Raw genomic sequence first — 15,643 nt, 5'->3', positions numbered from 1 at the left:
TGGTAGGGACTGGCAGATGACCACGGCACCCCTCTCCTCCTCCTGGGCCTCAGCCAGACAGCATTCCCAGCCTGCTCTGCAGTCATCCGGGGGCCAGTGCAAACCGCAACCTGACGCCTCCAGGACCCCATCCATGCAGATGCAGAGCCAGGAGGGGCCCGTCTGCCCTTGGGGTGTGAGTTCAGCTGGCACGGAGCCGATGCCCCCGTCGCTCACACCTGCCACCGTCCCCGCCTCCTCCTCCGGTGGGCCCCAGGCAAGCCCGGACTGGGCTTACGGGACAGTTGTTCCTGCCCTACCGGACACAGCTCCCCGTGTGGAGGGGTCTCCTCTCCCTCTGGTGGGGTGACTCGGGCCGGCCACAGATTAGGCCAGAAAGTGTTGGCTGAATGAGACGGAGCTGGAGGTGGGCCCTGCCAGGGGACAGGGACGAGGGCACATCAGGGAGGCGGAGGGAGGGCTGGCCCGCTCGTCCCCGCAGGAGCCCTGCAGCCAGAGGGCCGACCTGCGCCTGGTTCTCTAATTAAACATCGCTAGTGATTAGACTCTGCTCCCAACCCAGGAGAGACGCTGACTTGGGAATAACTACCGCTGTGCTAAAAACCAGATGCCGAGGCAGGAGGAGGACGCTGGCGGGGGGTGGCGTCCTGGGGCCCGTTCCTCCCGGGGCACCCGAGCCCTGTGCTGTGGCTCGCCTGGTGCTGACCTGAATTGAGGGCGAGGTCAAGGTGTAAGTGGGGGTCACGGGGCAGCCAGAAGCTCTGGGTTCCTGAGAGCCCAGCGCCGGCTGTGGGGAGGCTCCCCATCTCCAGGCCTCAGTTTCCCTCTGGAGAGAAGGTCCCAGGACCTCCTCTTCAGGGGGCGGGACCAGGGGGACAGGAGGGACAAGGCTCCAGGCCCAGCAGGAGGCCCTACAACCCAGCAGCCTCTGTGGCACCAGAAGAAACATTTGGATTCAGAAACATCAATACAAGTAATCACAGACTTTCTCCCCAGAATCTTAAAATTAACGATTTCTCAACCTTAAGGAAGACTCAAGAAGCACAAGCCAACGTCAGGAATACGCCTGTCATCACCCTTCAACCTACGTTATGTGAACAGCTTTAGAAGAGGCATCACAGGCCGCGGAAGCCGCTGCCGTGCAGCCCCGCCTGTCCCCGCTCTCCCGACCCTGGGAACCCTGAAGGCCTCTCAGCACCACGACCTCGGCCAGGATGCGTCACCAGTGTTATCGCTGCACGAGGAACACGCCAGGAGCAGCACGTCTGGAGTCTGGGCAAACCTGGCTGTGAGCGCCACAGGAACTGACTCCCCAGGAGCCGCGTCTGGGCCTTGCCCCCCTCCCTGCCCCACCCAGCGGATGCCCACTCAAGACAAATCTGGTGACACCCAACGCCAAGCACAAACAGGGTCGGGCCCGCCGACGACTCGGTGCGGGTGGGCGGCCACGGGGAACCCCACGCGGGACCCTCTGGACAAAGCCAGGAGCAGACGCGCAGGGTCCTCCGTCGATAACCCCGACGTCCGAGGCGTGGTCCCCACGCAAGCCACCCTCCAGTCCCCGGGGCTCCTAGGCCTTCCACCTCCCACCCGCTGGGCCCTTCCTCCCCTGGCCCGCCCTGAACCCCGCCCAGCACGGCGGCAGAGGAGTGATTTGCTGGGGGCCCCAGCGCGACCCTGACCCTCTACCCAGAACACCACCACCCACACCCTCCCTCTCCCAGGGCCCTGCTGCCCCCAGCCTCAAGTCCCCTCTCCCAGCTGCTCCCATCCTGCCCCCCAGCCTCCAGGCAAGCAGCTGGCACCCCCTGCTGCGTGTGTAACCACTGTCGCCTCTTCCCTGGGGACCCCGCCCCACCCGCTTCCCCAGAGGGTGGTGCTCGACCCTCCCGCGCAGCCCCTGGCTTCCTGAGCCTGGCACCTGCTGCTCCGGCCGCCGGATGACACCCCTGGTCCGGACACTCTGCCTCCCGCGGCCCCTCAGGGGGCTCCTCCTCCAGCCCCCCACTCCCTCCCACGGGCCCGGCCCAGAGCCCCTCCAAGGCCCTGCGGGCGGGAACCACAGCCCAGGCCCACAAGCCCTGCGAGCCTTCTCCTACTGTGTGCATTTAAAATGCACACAAAAACCATGGAACCGTTTGTCATTTAATTTTATTACCAGACAGTCCAAGTTCATTCTGCAAAGATTAAAACCACAGACAGGGCTGTGAACATGGAAGTCCCTCCAGCTCCGAGACCACAGCCAGCAAGGCTCCCAGGCTGGCGAGGTCTCTCCCACCCGCCCGCCTGCTTTCACCACCCACCTGCGCCTGCCTGATGTCAGGGAGGGCGGCGTCCCCACACGCTTGCAACTTCTCAGGCCACTTTCCGGGGCGAGGCCCGAGTCAGCCGCGGTGGACGGCGGCGCCAGTCTGGCACCGCGCCCCCGTCCTCCCTCCCCCCATCCCCCCCAGCACAGCGGAGGGGAAGCTCCTGGCGTCCAGGCAGAGGTCGCGTGCCCTGACCGAGGGCATCTGGAGAAGCGGGCAGAGCCACGCCCATCCATGGTCAGCCTGGAGCCACTGGAGCACCAGGAAGCTAGAAGGTTTTTCTCTTAAAATAATACACAACGTGCAGTCACTGTTGACAAACTCAGACAAAACAGAAAAGCGTGAAGAATGCCCGCCGAGTGGCCGCACCACCTCCTGGGTGGCCGGCACCGAGCTCCATGGACATCCTGGATTCTTCCAGCACCTTTTTTATTGCAAAAATAAATGGGTAGTCACAACACCACCACGTCAACTGCCTGTCTCACTTCGGTAGACCCGCCTGTGCCGAGGACAGCAGCCCCATCGCTTAGGGTCTGGTGGAGCAGGGCGACAATGGCAGAGTTGGCCCCCTGGGCACCTCCTCGTGGGCGTCCCCGGAGCTCAGGCATGCCCCGCGCTGCGTCAGGACTGCCCACTGCCCTCCAGCCGCATCTGCTGGGCCAGCTGCCGCCCGATGGCCTGCAGGGGGCTGGCTCTGTAGGCCGGGCTGGCCAGCAGCTCCCGAAACCGCGTCCTTTCCTCCTCACTGAAAGAATGGAGAGCAGAGGTCAGCAAACCCCATGCCCGCAGTGGGGGGCTGGGGATGAGCCGTCAGCACCCCCAGGACCAGCCTCGGCTCGGCCAGCCCGCAGGGACACCGGCAAAGGGTGGTCCAGGACCAGGATGAGGGGTGGGGAGTGAGGAAGGCTGTGCGCTGTGAAGTTCTGCTTGGAGCGTCTGGGGGGTGGGGCGGGCCGAGGGGGGTCTGAGGCCCGACAGGGGCTTTGGGCAGGACAGGAGTGGCTGCCCGGGGGCCTCCTCCTGGTCACAAAGGCCCCTCATCCCCGACTGTGACGGGGAGCTGCTATCAAAGGCAGCAGGTGGCAGGCGCCCTGCACACACAAGGCCTCACGTAAGCGGCGCCTCCAGCAGGCACCGGGCACAGGGGCTCCGGGCCCCACGGCGGCCATGGTGATGGGGGTGCTGCAGTGGGCCCGCCCCTCCACAGCAGAGTCCACTGCGGGGCTGCCACTCTGCGCCTGTCCCTACAGCCAGCCGGCCCCTGTCTGGAGCTGCACAGGCCCACAGCCCAGCATGGCCACGGGGGCCTGGCCAGAATCGCAGGGCAGCAGCTCCAGCATAAGCCCACACGAGCCCGTCACGGCACCACGGTGGGGACGGCCCTGGCCTTGGGCGGGCAAGATGGCGTGGAGAGCCCAGCCGTGCTCTGCCCCCACGGGTATGTGACCGAGGGCAAGGCCAAACCACACTGGGCCCCAGCTTTCTTTGCTGCTAACGGGGAGACTTTGGACTCCACTGGATGACTGACTGCCCGGCCACATGTCCACACACGCAAGATGCCTAGGATCTGGGCCCCAAGAGCGGCCCCCCAAGAGCCAGCAGCTGCTCCCCTCACTGCCCTGGGGGAAGGGGCTTCCTGGCCCCTGGAGTCAGGCTGGGCCCAGAGCTGGCCCTGGCTGAGCTGTCCCCAGCACCCGAGGGACCGGGGTTAGGGGATGCGGCCCGACGCCTGACAGTCCCGGGGGTGGGCCGTGCGGAGGCGGGGCCGTACTCACAGGAGCTGGAACCTCTGTGCCGCGCGCATCCGGCTCAGCTGGGCTGCCCGGGGCCTGATGGCCGCTCTGCTGGGGACACAGAGAAGACAGTCAGGAGAGCACACGCCCACCTGGAACCTCCGCCGGAGCACCTGACTCAGGCCACGGTCCACGGTGCACACAGGGCTCTCCTCCCGTGCGAGCCTGGGGGCACGTGCGGCCTCACGGTGCCACACGGCAGGAGGGCCCCGGCAGGGGCGGGAGGGCCCAGGAAACCAGAAAATCCTGGGTCTACACCTAAATTTAGCCTCCAGACCGGGAGCCTTCATCGTGTATTCAAGTTTTTTCGTAAGTTATGAATGAAAGGCATTTCTTGTCTCCGCTCCCCGGGTCCCGGCCGCTCTGGGGGCGCTCCGTCCCACTCCAGGCCAGCCTCGGTCCCAGGACACTGCGGCCCTGTTCGTCCGACCACTGACACCCTCTGTGTCCACCCGGAAGCAGTCCCCCGCCGACCACCCAGAGCTCCCGGGAGGCCCCACCCTTGCCGAACCGGTGGGCCCGGGCTCCCTTCCCCCAGCCAGCACCCCCAGGAGGCAGCCACGCGCTGGGGCATCAGGAGGCCTTGGGCCTCCACCCCCGTCTAGCACAAGGTAAAAAGGCTCCCCACAGCCGAGGGCACCAAGGTGTGAACACACACCCAGGAGTCCCCTCGGGGCCCAGGGTCCAGGTGCGGCCAAGCACAGTGCACTGGGGGCACGGCTCGGGGGGCAAGGAAGGGCAGGACCCTCGTCCGAGCCTCAGGGCACGTCCAGGGCCTGTCAGGCCATTCACAGGGGGAGGCAGGACCCTCCCCAGTGGTGTTTTCCACTGTGGACAGACGCAGGCGGGGTGGATTCCCCGAGGCCGCAGGCTTGAAAGGAACTGACCCCCAGCACTCACCCCAGCGGCCCGGGCAAGGGCTTTCACACCCGACGCCGGCCCCGGTCCTGCCCGCCGGCTCTGAAGTCCCCCTGGGGAGGGCCCCAGCTCACTTACGGCGGCCAGGCCTGGCTCTGGCCGCACGGCCGAGTTGGGTGGACAGGGGTAGAGACCTTCCTGCCAGGACCAACTGCAGCTCGGAGCACACTGCCCGCCACCCAAGTGTCCACAGAGGTGCCTGGGCTGGAAGAGGACCCCAGCCCTGGCTGCCCTGGGAGGAACCTCAGGGAAGCTGCTCCACCTCGAAGCCTGTTTCCCCAACTGTAAGACAGGCCAGTGCGTTCCTGACAGGCTCTCTTCGGCCGGCACTGAGCGCCCAGGTGCGCCCAGGTGGCTCCCAGCTTTGAGGCTCTTGTGCCACTCCCTGCCCCTCCCCCTCTGACGTGAATGAGCCCATGTTATCACACCCAGCCCAAGGGGACGGGGGCCTAAAACCAAGCACCAGCGGACGAACCCCGGAGGTCCCAGGGGCCGAGTGAGCCCTGCTGACATCAGGTCCAGGCTCCACGCGTGAGGCCCTCCACCTTCGTCCGCTACGACCTTCGGGACGTGGAGGACCGACGTCTTGGGGAGTCTAATCTTCCCTGATGAGCGCGGCCCATTGGCAGCGGCACTGCCCACTCACTGGCTCTGGCCTCAGGGGCCCCGCGGGCTCTCCAGGGGGCCTTGGTGCCCCGTCAGTGCTGGGCAGCGCCCACCCGGAGTGTGGGGAACACCTGGACCCCCTGGGCCCACTCAGAGCCTCGGGCTCTCCCCCCACCACCCTGCAGGGCCAGCCAGGTTTGGGACAGGCTGGGAGCAGCCCAGGGCCTCAGTCAGGGTGTCCCACATGGCAACTGGGGACGGAGGCCTTGCACTCGGGATCTGGGTTCCCAGGCACAAGGCTGCCCCCCAACACATTCCACCCAACTCGGATGCCTGGGGGCACATCCTGAAGTCACCTGTCAGCTGGGCCATTCGTGTAACCTGCTGCTTGTAACAGGCACCCCTGGCGTGAGCTGCCCTGAAGGGCACCGCCTTCTCTCAGCTCCAGGAAACCCTGCCCTTGTGAAGACACAGAAGAGGCCAGACACTTTGTACAGCAAACATCCCAGGGCTGGGTCAGCTCTAGGAGCCGGGAGACTGAGGGCTCATGACACGGGGACCCCAGCCTTGTGAATGCGGCTGGGGGCTCCCAGCCAGGCGTCACTTGGCCAGGAATGAAGGGACCACAGGCAAATCATGCCGGCCTGCTCGCCCATGCCCCCAGGGGTGGAGACTGGTGGGGGTCCCTGCACATCCTGGGCAAGACCTCTGTGCTGCCCCCACAGCGAGGGAAGACTGGAACACTCCCGGGCCCTCCCACGGTCTCCTCCCCTGGATGATTTTAATCTGCATTCCTTCTCCGTGATAAACTGTAACTGCGTGTAATGGCCTTTGTGAGAATCATCAAACCTAAGAGTGATCTTGGGGACCCCAGACTTGTGGTCGGCATGAGAAGTGAGGATGGACCCACAGACTGTTCCCCGAATTTCACGAGTGATCCTGGGGACCCCAGACTTGTGGTCGGCATGAGAAGTGAGGATGGACCCACAGACTGTTCCCCGAATTTCACGAGTGATCCTGGGGACCCCAGACTTGTGGTCGGCATGAGAAGTGAGGATGGACCCACAGACTGTTCCCCGAATTTCACGAGTGATCTTGGGGACCCCAGACTTGTGGTCGGCATGAGAAGTGAGGATGGACCCACAGACTGTTCCCCGAATTTCACGAGTGATCTTGGGGACCCCAGACTTGTGGTCGGCATGAGAAGTGAGGATGGACCCACAGACTGTTCCCCGAATTTCACGAGTGATCTTGGGGACCCCAGACTTGTGGTCGGCATGAGAAGTGAGGATGGACCCACAGACTGTTCCCCGAATTTCACGAATGATCTTGGGGACCCCAGACTTGTGGTCGGCATGAGAAGTGAGGATGGACTCACAGACTGTTCCCCAAATTTCACAGGAACACACCTGGGTCAGGACACACACGCATGTCCCTGCTGTCAGCTGAGAGGGCCGAGAAGCAAGCACACCGCAGCCGCGGTCGGCACACCAGCGCCCAGACCTTGGTTCCTTACACCACTTCCAACGGAAGGGACCCGGGCTCCCTGGAGAAACGCCGACTCTCGGACAGGAGCAGGAAATGCCCGGGATGAGCCTCGAGCACCTCGTGCCAGAGAGGGAGGAAAGTGCTCGGAAACGAAACACAACAGCCTCCACGGATGGGTGTGTCGGGGGAACAGCAGAGCCAACCGAAGGAGCTGCCAAGGACCAGAGCTGGAGCCGGTTCAGCAACAGGACAAAGTCGTATTGGATCATGGCCCGAAGCGTAAGATAAATACCCACGGGTCCAAACGGACGTAGGTGAGTGATTGATAAGGAAACGGGGGAAGAGGGAATCTGCTCTGCGGGAGAATCCACGTGGTTCTGCAGACGCTCCGTACTCGGGGAGGGGAGGGGAGCGTCCCCCGTCCTTGGGTGCGGGGTGTGCACGGCGACCTCCTTCCAGAGGACAGTGGGGAAGGGGGGAGCAGCTGCACAGCGGAGAGACCTGACAGACACACCTGCGCCAGGTGACCGAGGTCAGCGTCCACGGTGCAGGTCACGTGACAGCACGCACCCCGGAGGGGACGTGATGAGACGGGCCCTTCCCCTCTGTGGTCTTCACTGAGGGACGTCCTGAAAAATGCCTGACTGGTCCTCAAAACTGTCAAGGTCATTAAAGACAAGAAGGTTGGGACTTCCCATGTGGCACAGTGGTTAAGAATCCACCTGCCAATGCAGGGGACACGGGTTCGAGCCCTGCTGTGGGAAGATCCCACATGCCGCGGAGCAACTAAGCCAGTGCACCACAACTACTGAGCCCACGTGCTGCAACTACTGAAGCCCATATGCCTAGAGCCCGTGCTCCACAACAAGAGAAGCCACCGCAATAAGAAGCCCGTGCACTGCAACTAGAGAAAGCCCGCACAGCAAGACCCAACACAGCCATAAATAAATAAATAAATAAATTTATTTATTTATTTAAAAAAAAAAAAAAAAAAAGACAAGAAGGTCTGAGAGACTGTCACAGCCCAGAGGCGCTCTGAGGGGACACAACGACTACATGCCATGTGGGGTCCTGGATGCGGTCCTGGGACAGCAGAAGGACACCAAGGAAAACTGAGGAAGTCTGAATAAACTGTGAGCTTTTAGTCAATTATTATTTTAAGCTTATTATTTATATATCAGTGTTGGTTCCTTAATTGTGACAAACGCACACGCTGATTTTAAGACGTCACAGAGAGGAAGCCGCGTGCAAGTTGCACTGGGACTGTCGGTATTATCTCCGTCATTTTTCTATTTACATTCAAACACTGTCCTAAAATAATGTTTACTTAAACGAACAGCTCCCCAGTGCCAAGAGGCACTAGACGGGGAAACAGTGACCCCGGTCGACCAGAGGCTGGGGCTGGGAGAGCAGTTGGGCCCCCGCAGCCCCACGCGGTCCTCCTCGGGCTGCTGGCCACGGTGTTTACACAGCTCTCTCCCCTCGGGGAGCCCCGAGCACATTTTTCAGATGGGAAAACTAAAAGCAGGGAGAGAGAGGATGTTTGACCGGGTCACATTTTTGTTCAAGAACCAGGAATGGAATGTGCATTTTGGGTTCTGGTTCTGTCGCCAAATCTCAGCTCTGGTGGCCACTCCTTGTCTGGACCTGATGTTCTGGGCGCTTCCATCCTGGAACCGGCCTGGACCGACCATCTGGCTCTGCAGCCAAGGGGCCCTGGGCGTGTCCCCTGCCAACCCCGGATCCTTTCTCCTCAGAGGGGAGTTCAGTAGGAGAAAGAATTATTTCAGAAAGGCAAAATGAGAGACAACACAGTAAACGATGGCGGGCCAGCAACTGTGACAGAACAGAAAGGCCCTCCAACTGCTGCCCGTTTGTCCTAAAGCTGAGGTCGTGGTCACACCTGCGCTGGCGCCTCCCAGCCAGGCCAGGCGGCCTCACCCTTGTTCGGAAACGGCAGCCCGGGCACAGCTGCGGGACGTGCTCTCCTAAAGCACACAGGACTCAAGGAGGCAGGAAGGGCCCCAGGAGGACGGCAGGTCCTGGGAGGGAGGCAGCAAAGGCAGCAGCTGCGGCTGCCGGGAGACAAGCAGGAGAGCACGGAGCCCGGCGGCGGCCCGGCTGAGCGGCTCTGGCCACGCGGCGGGAGAGCGACAGTACTGTCCACGTGCCGCCGGGCTCCCGGCCCCGAGGAGGCCCCAGGGCCCCTGGCTCACGGCTGGGCCTGGGACAAGGGTGTCCAAGTCAAGACGGGCCTCTCCGGGGTCAGTGCCCAGCCCAGCCACCCACCTGCTCGTCCTCCCGCCCTGGACAAGGCAGCGGCCCCGTGGCCAGGACACTCACCGCTGGCCACCCATCTGCAGCTCCAGCAGCTCGGGCAGGGCGTCCCGCAGGGGCTGCAAGTCCCCTACCACCACCGTGGCCCTGCGCCTCTGCTCCGCCTTGCGCTCCTGCTCCGCCAGCCTTGTGGCTTCGATCTCTGAGGAAGGGGGATAAGGGGTCAGCGAGAGGGGACCCAGGAGGACAAGCGCCCGGCCGCCGCCCTCAGCGACAGAGGGTCCCGACTCCCAGCCCACAGAGCCCCAGCTCGGCCCGGACCCCGGGGGCGGGCTGGCTGCCAGCGGTCTGCTGCCCTTAATCCCGGAGGTGGCTGTCGAATTACAGGCTGATGAGGAGACGGGCTCAGGCAGGGAGCGGCCCCTGGGAAGGCCGGCCGGCTGCGGGAGCGGGGCAGGCGGAGGGAGGGGCCGCACAGGCAGAGCAGCCGGCCCCTCCCGCTCTGCTTCCCTTGTGCCTCCTAGGGACACGCCCAGGAGGGAAAAAGAGGTCCCCACGGGAGACGTCAGCAGGCAGGAGGGTCCCCAACAAGGCAACAGGGTGCGAGTGGCCAGGTCCAAAGCGAGAGGAAACATGTACCACAGGGTCTCGAGGGGGCTCCTGCACTGGTTGGGGGGGGGGGCCTGGGAAGAGGGGTATGGGCACTGGGACAGACCCTGGGGAGGGGTGGCACAGCCCGGGGGTCCAGGGTGCCGAGCAGAGGGCAGGGCACGGATGAGCCACCGGGGTGAGGCTGTGCCGGCCGGCAGGGCCTGGACAGGGACGTGGCCTCGGGATCTTTCATTTTAAAATATATGTATTTCAAAATTGCTAATAAAACACATACTCAGATGCATGATTTCCACAGTGTGGCTCGTGGAAAACACCAGCTCACTAGCTTGTGTGCAGACCTTGCTCCAGGGAAACTGCCTGAATCTGTGACAATTGATTTGATTGTTCTGCATTAGATTCCTTAAAAAAAAAAAAAAAACCTTGGAAATGAAGCTCTGATGTGATAGATCTGGGACAATCAGACTGGAGCCTGAGAGGCTCTCCTGCCTCCCAACTGCACGAGGTTTATTGGGCTATAAATAACCAGGCTGCAGACTCTGAATCACATCTAAAAAGGGAACTGAGAGCACCTTCCTGACAAGCAGCCGACAGACTCACAGCCCAGCCGACAGAGGCCTGGAGATGCCAGCAGAGAAGCGTCAGCCAGCGGCCCAGGTGGCCCGACGCGGGGCGTCTCCCTCCCGAGGGGCTGGAAGTCTGCAACCGGTCCTTCGGGCGCTGTGGCCACCCGGCCACCCCTCGGGGCAGGTGCAGGAGACGATGGCGGCGGGCACGGCACCCAGAAGGGCGGTGATGACACCAGGCACGGGGCAGGCCAGGAGGACGGGGACCTGGACGGGGGCCCCACGAGTGAGGACAGACTCAGGACAGCCCACCGATTATTAGTACAAAGAACATGCATGCACTCGGCTTGGCCCCGGTCCACCCAAGCCCCAGGAGGTGTATGAGAAGTGAGGGATGTGTAGCGACCCTTAACAGGCATTTCCAAAAGAGAACACTTTCTGGAAACAAGGTGCGTGGGAGGCCTGGCAGGAGCAGCTCGTCCCCAAGCTCGGAGTCCACCCTCGAAGGCCCGCGCCGCCCAGAGAAGCTTGGAAAGGCCCACCCGGACAAGCCAAGTCAGGGACACACCCACCCCAGTTGCACCCAGACTGGGAGAGTCCAGGGGACCCTCAACTCACCCCAAAGAGCTGAGCTCTTGGGACGAAGACCGCCCGTCCTCCCGGGTCCTCCTGCCCTGGGCCCCAGGCCACCCCTCCATGCCAGGGATGTTAGGATGTATAGGGTGACAATTCAGTACTCTCCATGCTGACAGGATAAACAATCTACTCAGTACCTACCTCATCAAGCCGGGTGACTCTTCCCAGAGCCCTGGCTCCCAGGAGGGCCGAGGCAGTAGCGGGGGGTCGGGGGGGTTCAGGCAGGGGAAGGGACAGGGTGGCTCCCTCCCTGGCTGGCCGACCCGGCGCCCAAGCTGGGGGACCAGGCAAAGCAGGCCCAGCTCACAGGAGGACGGAGGCGAATGCCAGCAAGTCAGAGCCAGAGCCTTTTAGGTTCAAAGCGCGCGGGGTCCACCTAGGACGCATCCGAAGCACGTGCAAGGACAGCACAACACAGGGACACGTGCCGGGTGGCCACTGCAGTCGCTGCTTCAAAGGGAGAGACTACAGTCACCACAGAAGTGCCCGAAGAGTCTGACAGAATTCACTGTCCGCTCAGGGTAAAGGTTACAGTGAAACCAAGAACAGATGGAGCTTCCTTAATTTGAGAGAGATCATCTACCAGAAAGTCCACATCTTGTGTACATCAGGCAGACTCTCTGATGAAGCAGGCCACAGAAGGGATGGCAGACACCCTCGCCAACCTGGCCAGGCGGCTCCGAGCCCAGGGAGGGCATGAGCGCGGCTCCCACACCAGCCTCAGGTCTGACGCAGCTCCAACTCCAACAGGGCCTGTAACTGAACCTGGGATCTAATTCCAAACCTTATTTTTTAAAAACACTAAATGTGTAAGAATAGCCAAAACATTTTTGAAAAAGAACAAGAAACAAGAGAGCTGGCCTACTGGATATTAGAGCAAATTATGAAACGAGGGAAATTCCGACAAGGAGGCATCAGGGAGGTGGGAACTCGAAGAGCAGGCTTTGCGACCAGCCATCCTGGGTAAAGGGGGGGGGGGGGCGGTCCCTCCCTCCCGCTATTCCTAAAAATTACCTATGCAAGAACTGAATACTACAAATGAGACAATTTCACTGGCGTGTGGGATGCTGAACGTGGGAAATTTTTACGGGCTGAAACCTGTGTTTCTACGTGCTGCCCAGGAGGGCAGGCCAGATCCCTGAAGGCCCATCCATCCTGGTCATTTTCTCCTTGCTTCCTTGCCCACATTTGCTAACCTGTAAGAAACTGAAGGGAAGTTCCTTATAAACAGAGCCCAAAACAGAGCTCGCATGAGGACCACCAGCTTAATGCACCGTCACGGCCTGGGGTTACTGACCCTGAGCAAAGCTGGCTCACAGGACACTGACCACGGCCCAGTCCTCAGCCCGTGGAGACTGGGACCAATTCTCACCCCTTCTAGCAACACTGCAAAGGTTCCGGCCACTGCAGTAGGATGAGAAGACGACATAAAACAGAGTTTGAAAAGAAAGTGGTAAAACTGTCTCTACTTTAGTAGCATGAGCATTTACGCAGAAAATTCTAAGGAATCTCCAGGATAACTACCAGAACCAACACAATTTTAGCAAGGCCAGAGGATACAAGATTAATAATCATTCGTAAGTAATTAATAATATAATAAATAGCAGAAAACCAGAAAATGAAGCTTTTGTGAATTTCATTTATAACAGCCTCAAAAACTGTAAAACAGCAATAAGCTTATCCAAAAACCCCACAAACCTAAGACCTCTGTTCTGAGAACCACAAACACTGACGACAGAAACTAAGGAAAACGTAAATAAAAGGGGAGATACCACGTTCATGGATGAAGACCCAATGCTGTTAAAATGGCCATTCTCCTGAACTGACCTATAGACTCAGAGCAATCCCTGTCATTGCTGTCATAGGCTGTGTTGGTGGTGGTGACGTTCAAGACATTGACAAGCCTGTGATAAAATTCATATGGAAATGCTATGAACTTGGACCACCCAAAGCAGTCTTGAAACAGAGGACCTGGGACACAGGACTTCCCTTATCTGACGCCAAGACCTGCTTCACAGCTGCACAATTGAGACAGCCTGGTACTGAGAGGCTATTTGACTTTTCACAAAGACACGAAACTGATGAGGAAAGAAAAGTCTTTACAACAAATTGTGCTGGAACTGGAAAAAAAAAAAAAAAAAAAGAAGAAGAACCTGAACCAGGACTTCACACCACAGACAAACATTAATTCAAGATGGATTACAAACCTAAACGAAAAAGCCAAAACCGCAAAGTTTTTAGAAGAGTAGGATTTATCCGCCTGACTTGGGACTGGGCCATTTTCTTAAACAAGACGCACCCTGGCCCCGTAAGGAGAAAAGACAAATCAGCCTCCTCAAAATTAAACTTCTGTTCATAAAAAAAAAAAAACTGTGAAGAAATTAAATAGGCAAGTCCCAGCCTGGGAGAAAATTATTTGCAAAACACACCTGACAAGACTGGCCTCCAGGACGGAGGAACTCCTTGAGCTCAACAATAAAGAGCCCAGCAAGAGCCTCATGAAACAGACCCTGGGCCTCAGAGGGCGCCCCAATGGGCAGCAGCACGTGAAAATGCCCGTTCACCATGACAACGGGCACCTCGCACTCAGCAGCTAGGACTGCAGGGACAGACATGCCGGCACAGCCGTGGAGCAGCCACGACTCTCCCACGTTGCTGGGGGGGCATAGACGTGCAACCACAGTAGGGAAACGTCTGGCAGCTGCTTATAAAACTAAACATACACCTGCCCTATGACCCAGCGTTCCATTCCAAGTATTTACCCAAGAGAAATGAAAACATATGTCCACAAAAAGACTTGTAGAGAATGTGCATAGCAGCCTTATTCACAGCAGCTAAAAAGAGAAAACAGACCAGGTGTCCATCCATAGGAAAGTGGACACCAAACGGTACGTCCACATACAGAAACACTTCGCAGCAACAGAAGGGTGCAGACTACGGCTACACGAAGCACGGACGAGCCCAGTGCCAAGCTGAGCAGAAGAACCCAGACACAAGAAGAGCACATCCTACATGACTCCTTTTATACGATGTCTAGAGCAGTAAAACCTAAACTCTGACCTGAAAAAGACCAGATGGTGGCTACCTCGGGGGGAGTCGGGACTGGGAAGGGGCAGGGGGCATTTCTGGGTGATGGTGATGGTCTGCACCTTGAAAGGGATTCTGGTTGTACAGGTGTAGGCATTTGTCATAAATCACTGAACAGCACACTTAAGATTTGCATTTCACTGCATGTAAATTTTACCTCAAAATAAAAACTGAAAAGAACCATAAGCAAATATTGAACTCCAGTGGAATTATTTGGGAGAAAGTGTGCTGAGGTCCGTAATTTACTCTGGAACACGTAGCTAAAACATGGGTTGGTGTTTGGATAGACAGATGTACAGACATGTGATAAAGAAGTGAGGTGCTCATTGTAAAACGTGGATGGTGGGCATGAGGACGCCCACTGTAAAATTCTTCCTACTTTTCCGTACAAAACTTTTCGTAATGAAATACTAAGGAAAATCAACTTCGGAGATGTAGCTAAAGCTATATTCAGAGGCTGACATACAGCCTTTCATTCCTAAACAGAACATACAAAAATAAATACGTCACTAAAACAAACCTAAAGAAACCAAGAATGGGGCACTAAAAAAATAGAAACTAACAATTTGGAAAACAGAAGAGTAGAAGTGACAACTAAATACAAGAACTCTTGGCATGGAAGAGACAAAATTAACCAGAAATTAGAGAAGGGGATACAAATAAAGAATGATAAACAGGATATTAAATAATGAGAAGCCAACAACTCTGCTAATAAATGTTGAAATCTGATTAGATTAGATGTTTTTATAGGAAAATGAGTGACCAAGATTAACTCAAGTAGTTAGAAAAAGACCAACCATCATGGAAGAAAACTTAAACGTCTTCAAAAATTTGTAGCCCATGGGTTTCCCTGGTGGCACAGTGGTTGAGAGTCCACCTGCCGATACAGAGGACATGGGTTCGTGTCCTGGTCCGGGAAGATCCCACGTGCCGCGGAGCAGCTGGGCCCGTGAGCCATGGCCGCTGAGCCTGCGCATCCGGAGCCTGTGCTCCGCAAAGGGAGAGGCCACAACAGTGAGAGGCCTGCGTACAGCAAAAAAAAAAAAAAATGTAGCCCAGGAACGTTCAGGGCCCCAGTGCTCCCGGCCTATTAACTTTTCCAAATCCATTTTACAAAGAATATTTTGCACAACTCCATGCTAGGGACTGTGAAAAAGAAGATGGATGAATGGATCATTTCCTTAAGAAACATCCAAAATGTGAAAGAAAACCTAAAATTAACAATTGTGGAATAAATTGATAAATTTCTCTAAAAAAATTAAAAGCATACAGTTTCTTTAAAACCTTCAAGGAAAAAATAATGCAGAGGGCTTCCCTGGTGGCGCAGTGGTTGAGAGTCCACCTGCCGACGCAA

The 15,643-nt window shown here is 58.4% G+C and overlaps 1 protein-coding gene across 1 annotated transcript in view; it reads right to left on the bottom strand.

The window, feature by feature from the left end:
- Positions 1 to 2,930: 2,930 nt before the first annotated feature.
- The window catches only part of SLX9 (SLX9 ribosome biogenesis factor), a 28,014-nt gene continuing 15,301 nt past the window's right edge, over positions 2,931 to 15,643 (bottom strand). The window contains exons 5-8 of the mRNA XM_065875931.1: positions 9,458 to 9,593; positions 9,018 to 9,029; positions 4,085 to 4,153; positions 2,931 to 3,054 (exon numbers count right to left, since the gene is read on the bottom strand). Of these exons, the coding sequence (XP_065732003.1) occupies positions 2,931 to 3,054; positions 4,085 to 4,153; positions 9,018 to 9,029; positions 9,458 to 9,593 (341 nt within the window). The remainder of the gene's footprint in view (positions 3,055 to 4,084; positions 4,154 to 9,017; positions 9,030 to 9,457; positions 9,594 to 15,643) is intronic.

The sequence above is a fragment of the Phocoena phocoena genome, chromosome 4 (assembly GCF_963924675.1).
Source record: "Phocoena phocoena chromosome 4, mPhoPho1.1, whole genome shotgun sequence".
In the NCBI taxonomy this organism is placed as follows: domain Eukaryota; kingdom Metazoa; phylum Chordata; class Mammalia; order Artiodactyla; family Phocoenidae; genus Phocoena; species Phocoena phocoena.
The sequence above is the reverse complement of the archived record's forward strand: the minus strand, read 5'-3'. Positions and strand labels throughout refer to the sequence as shown.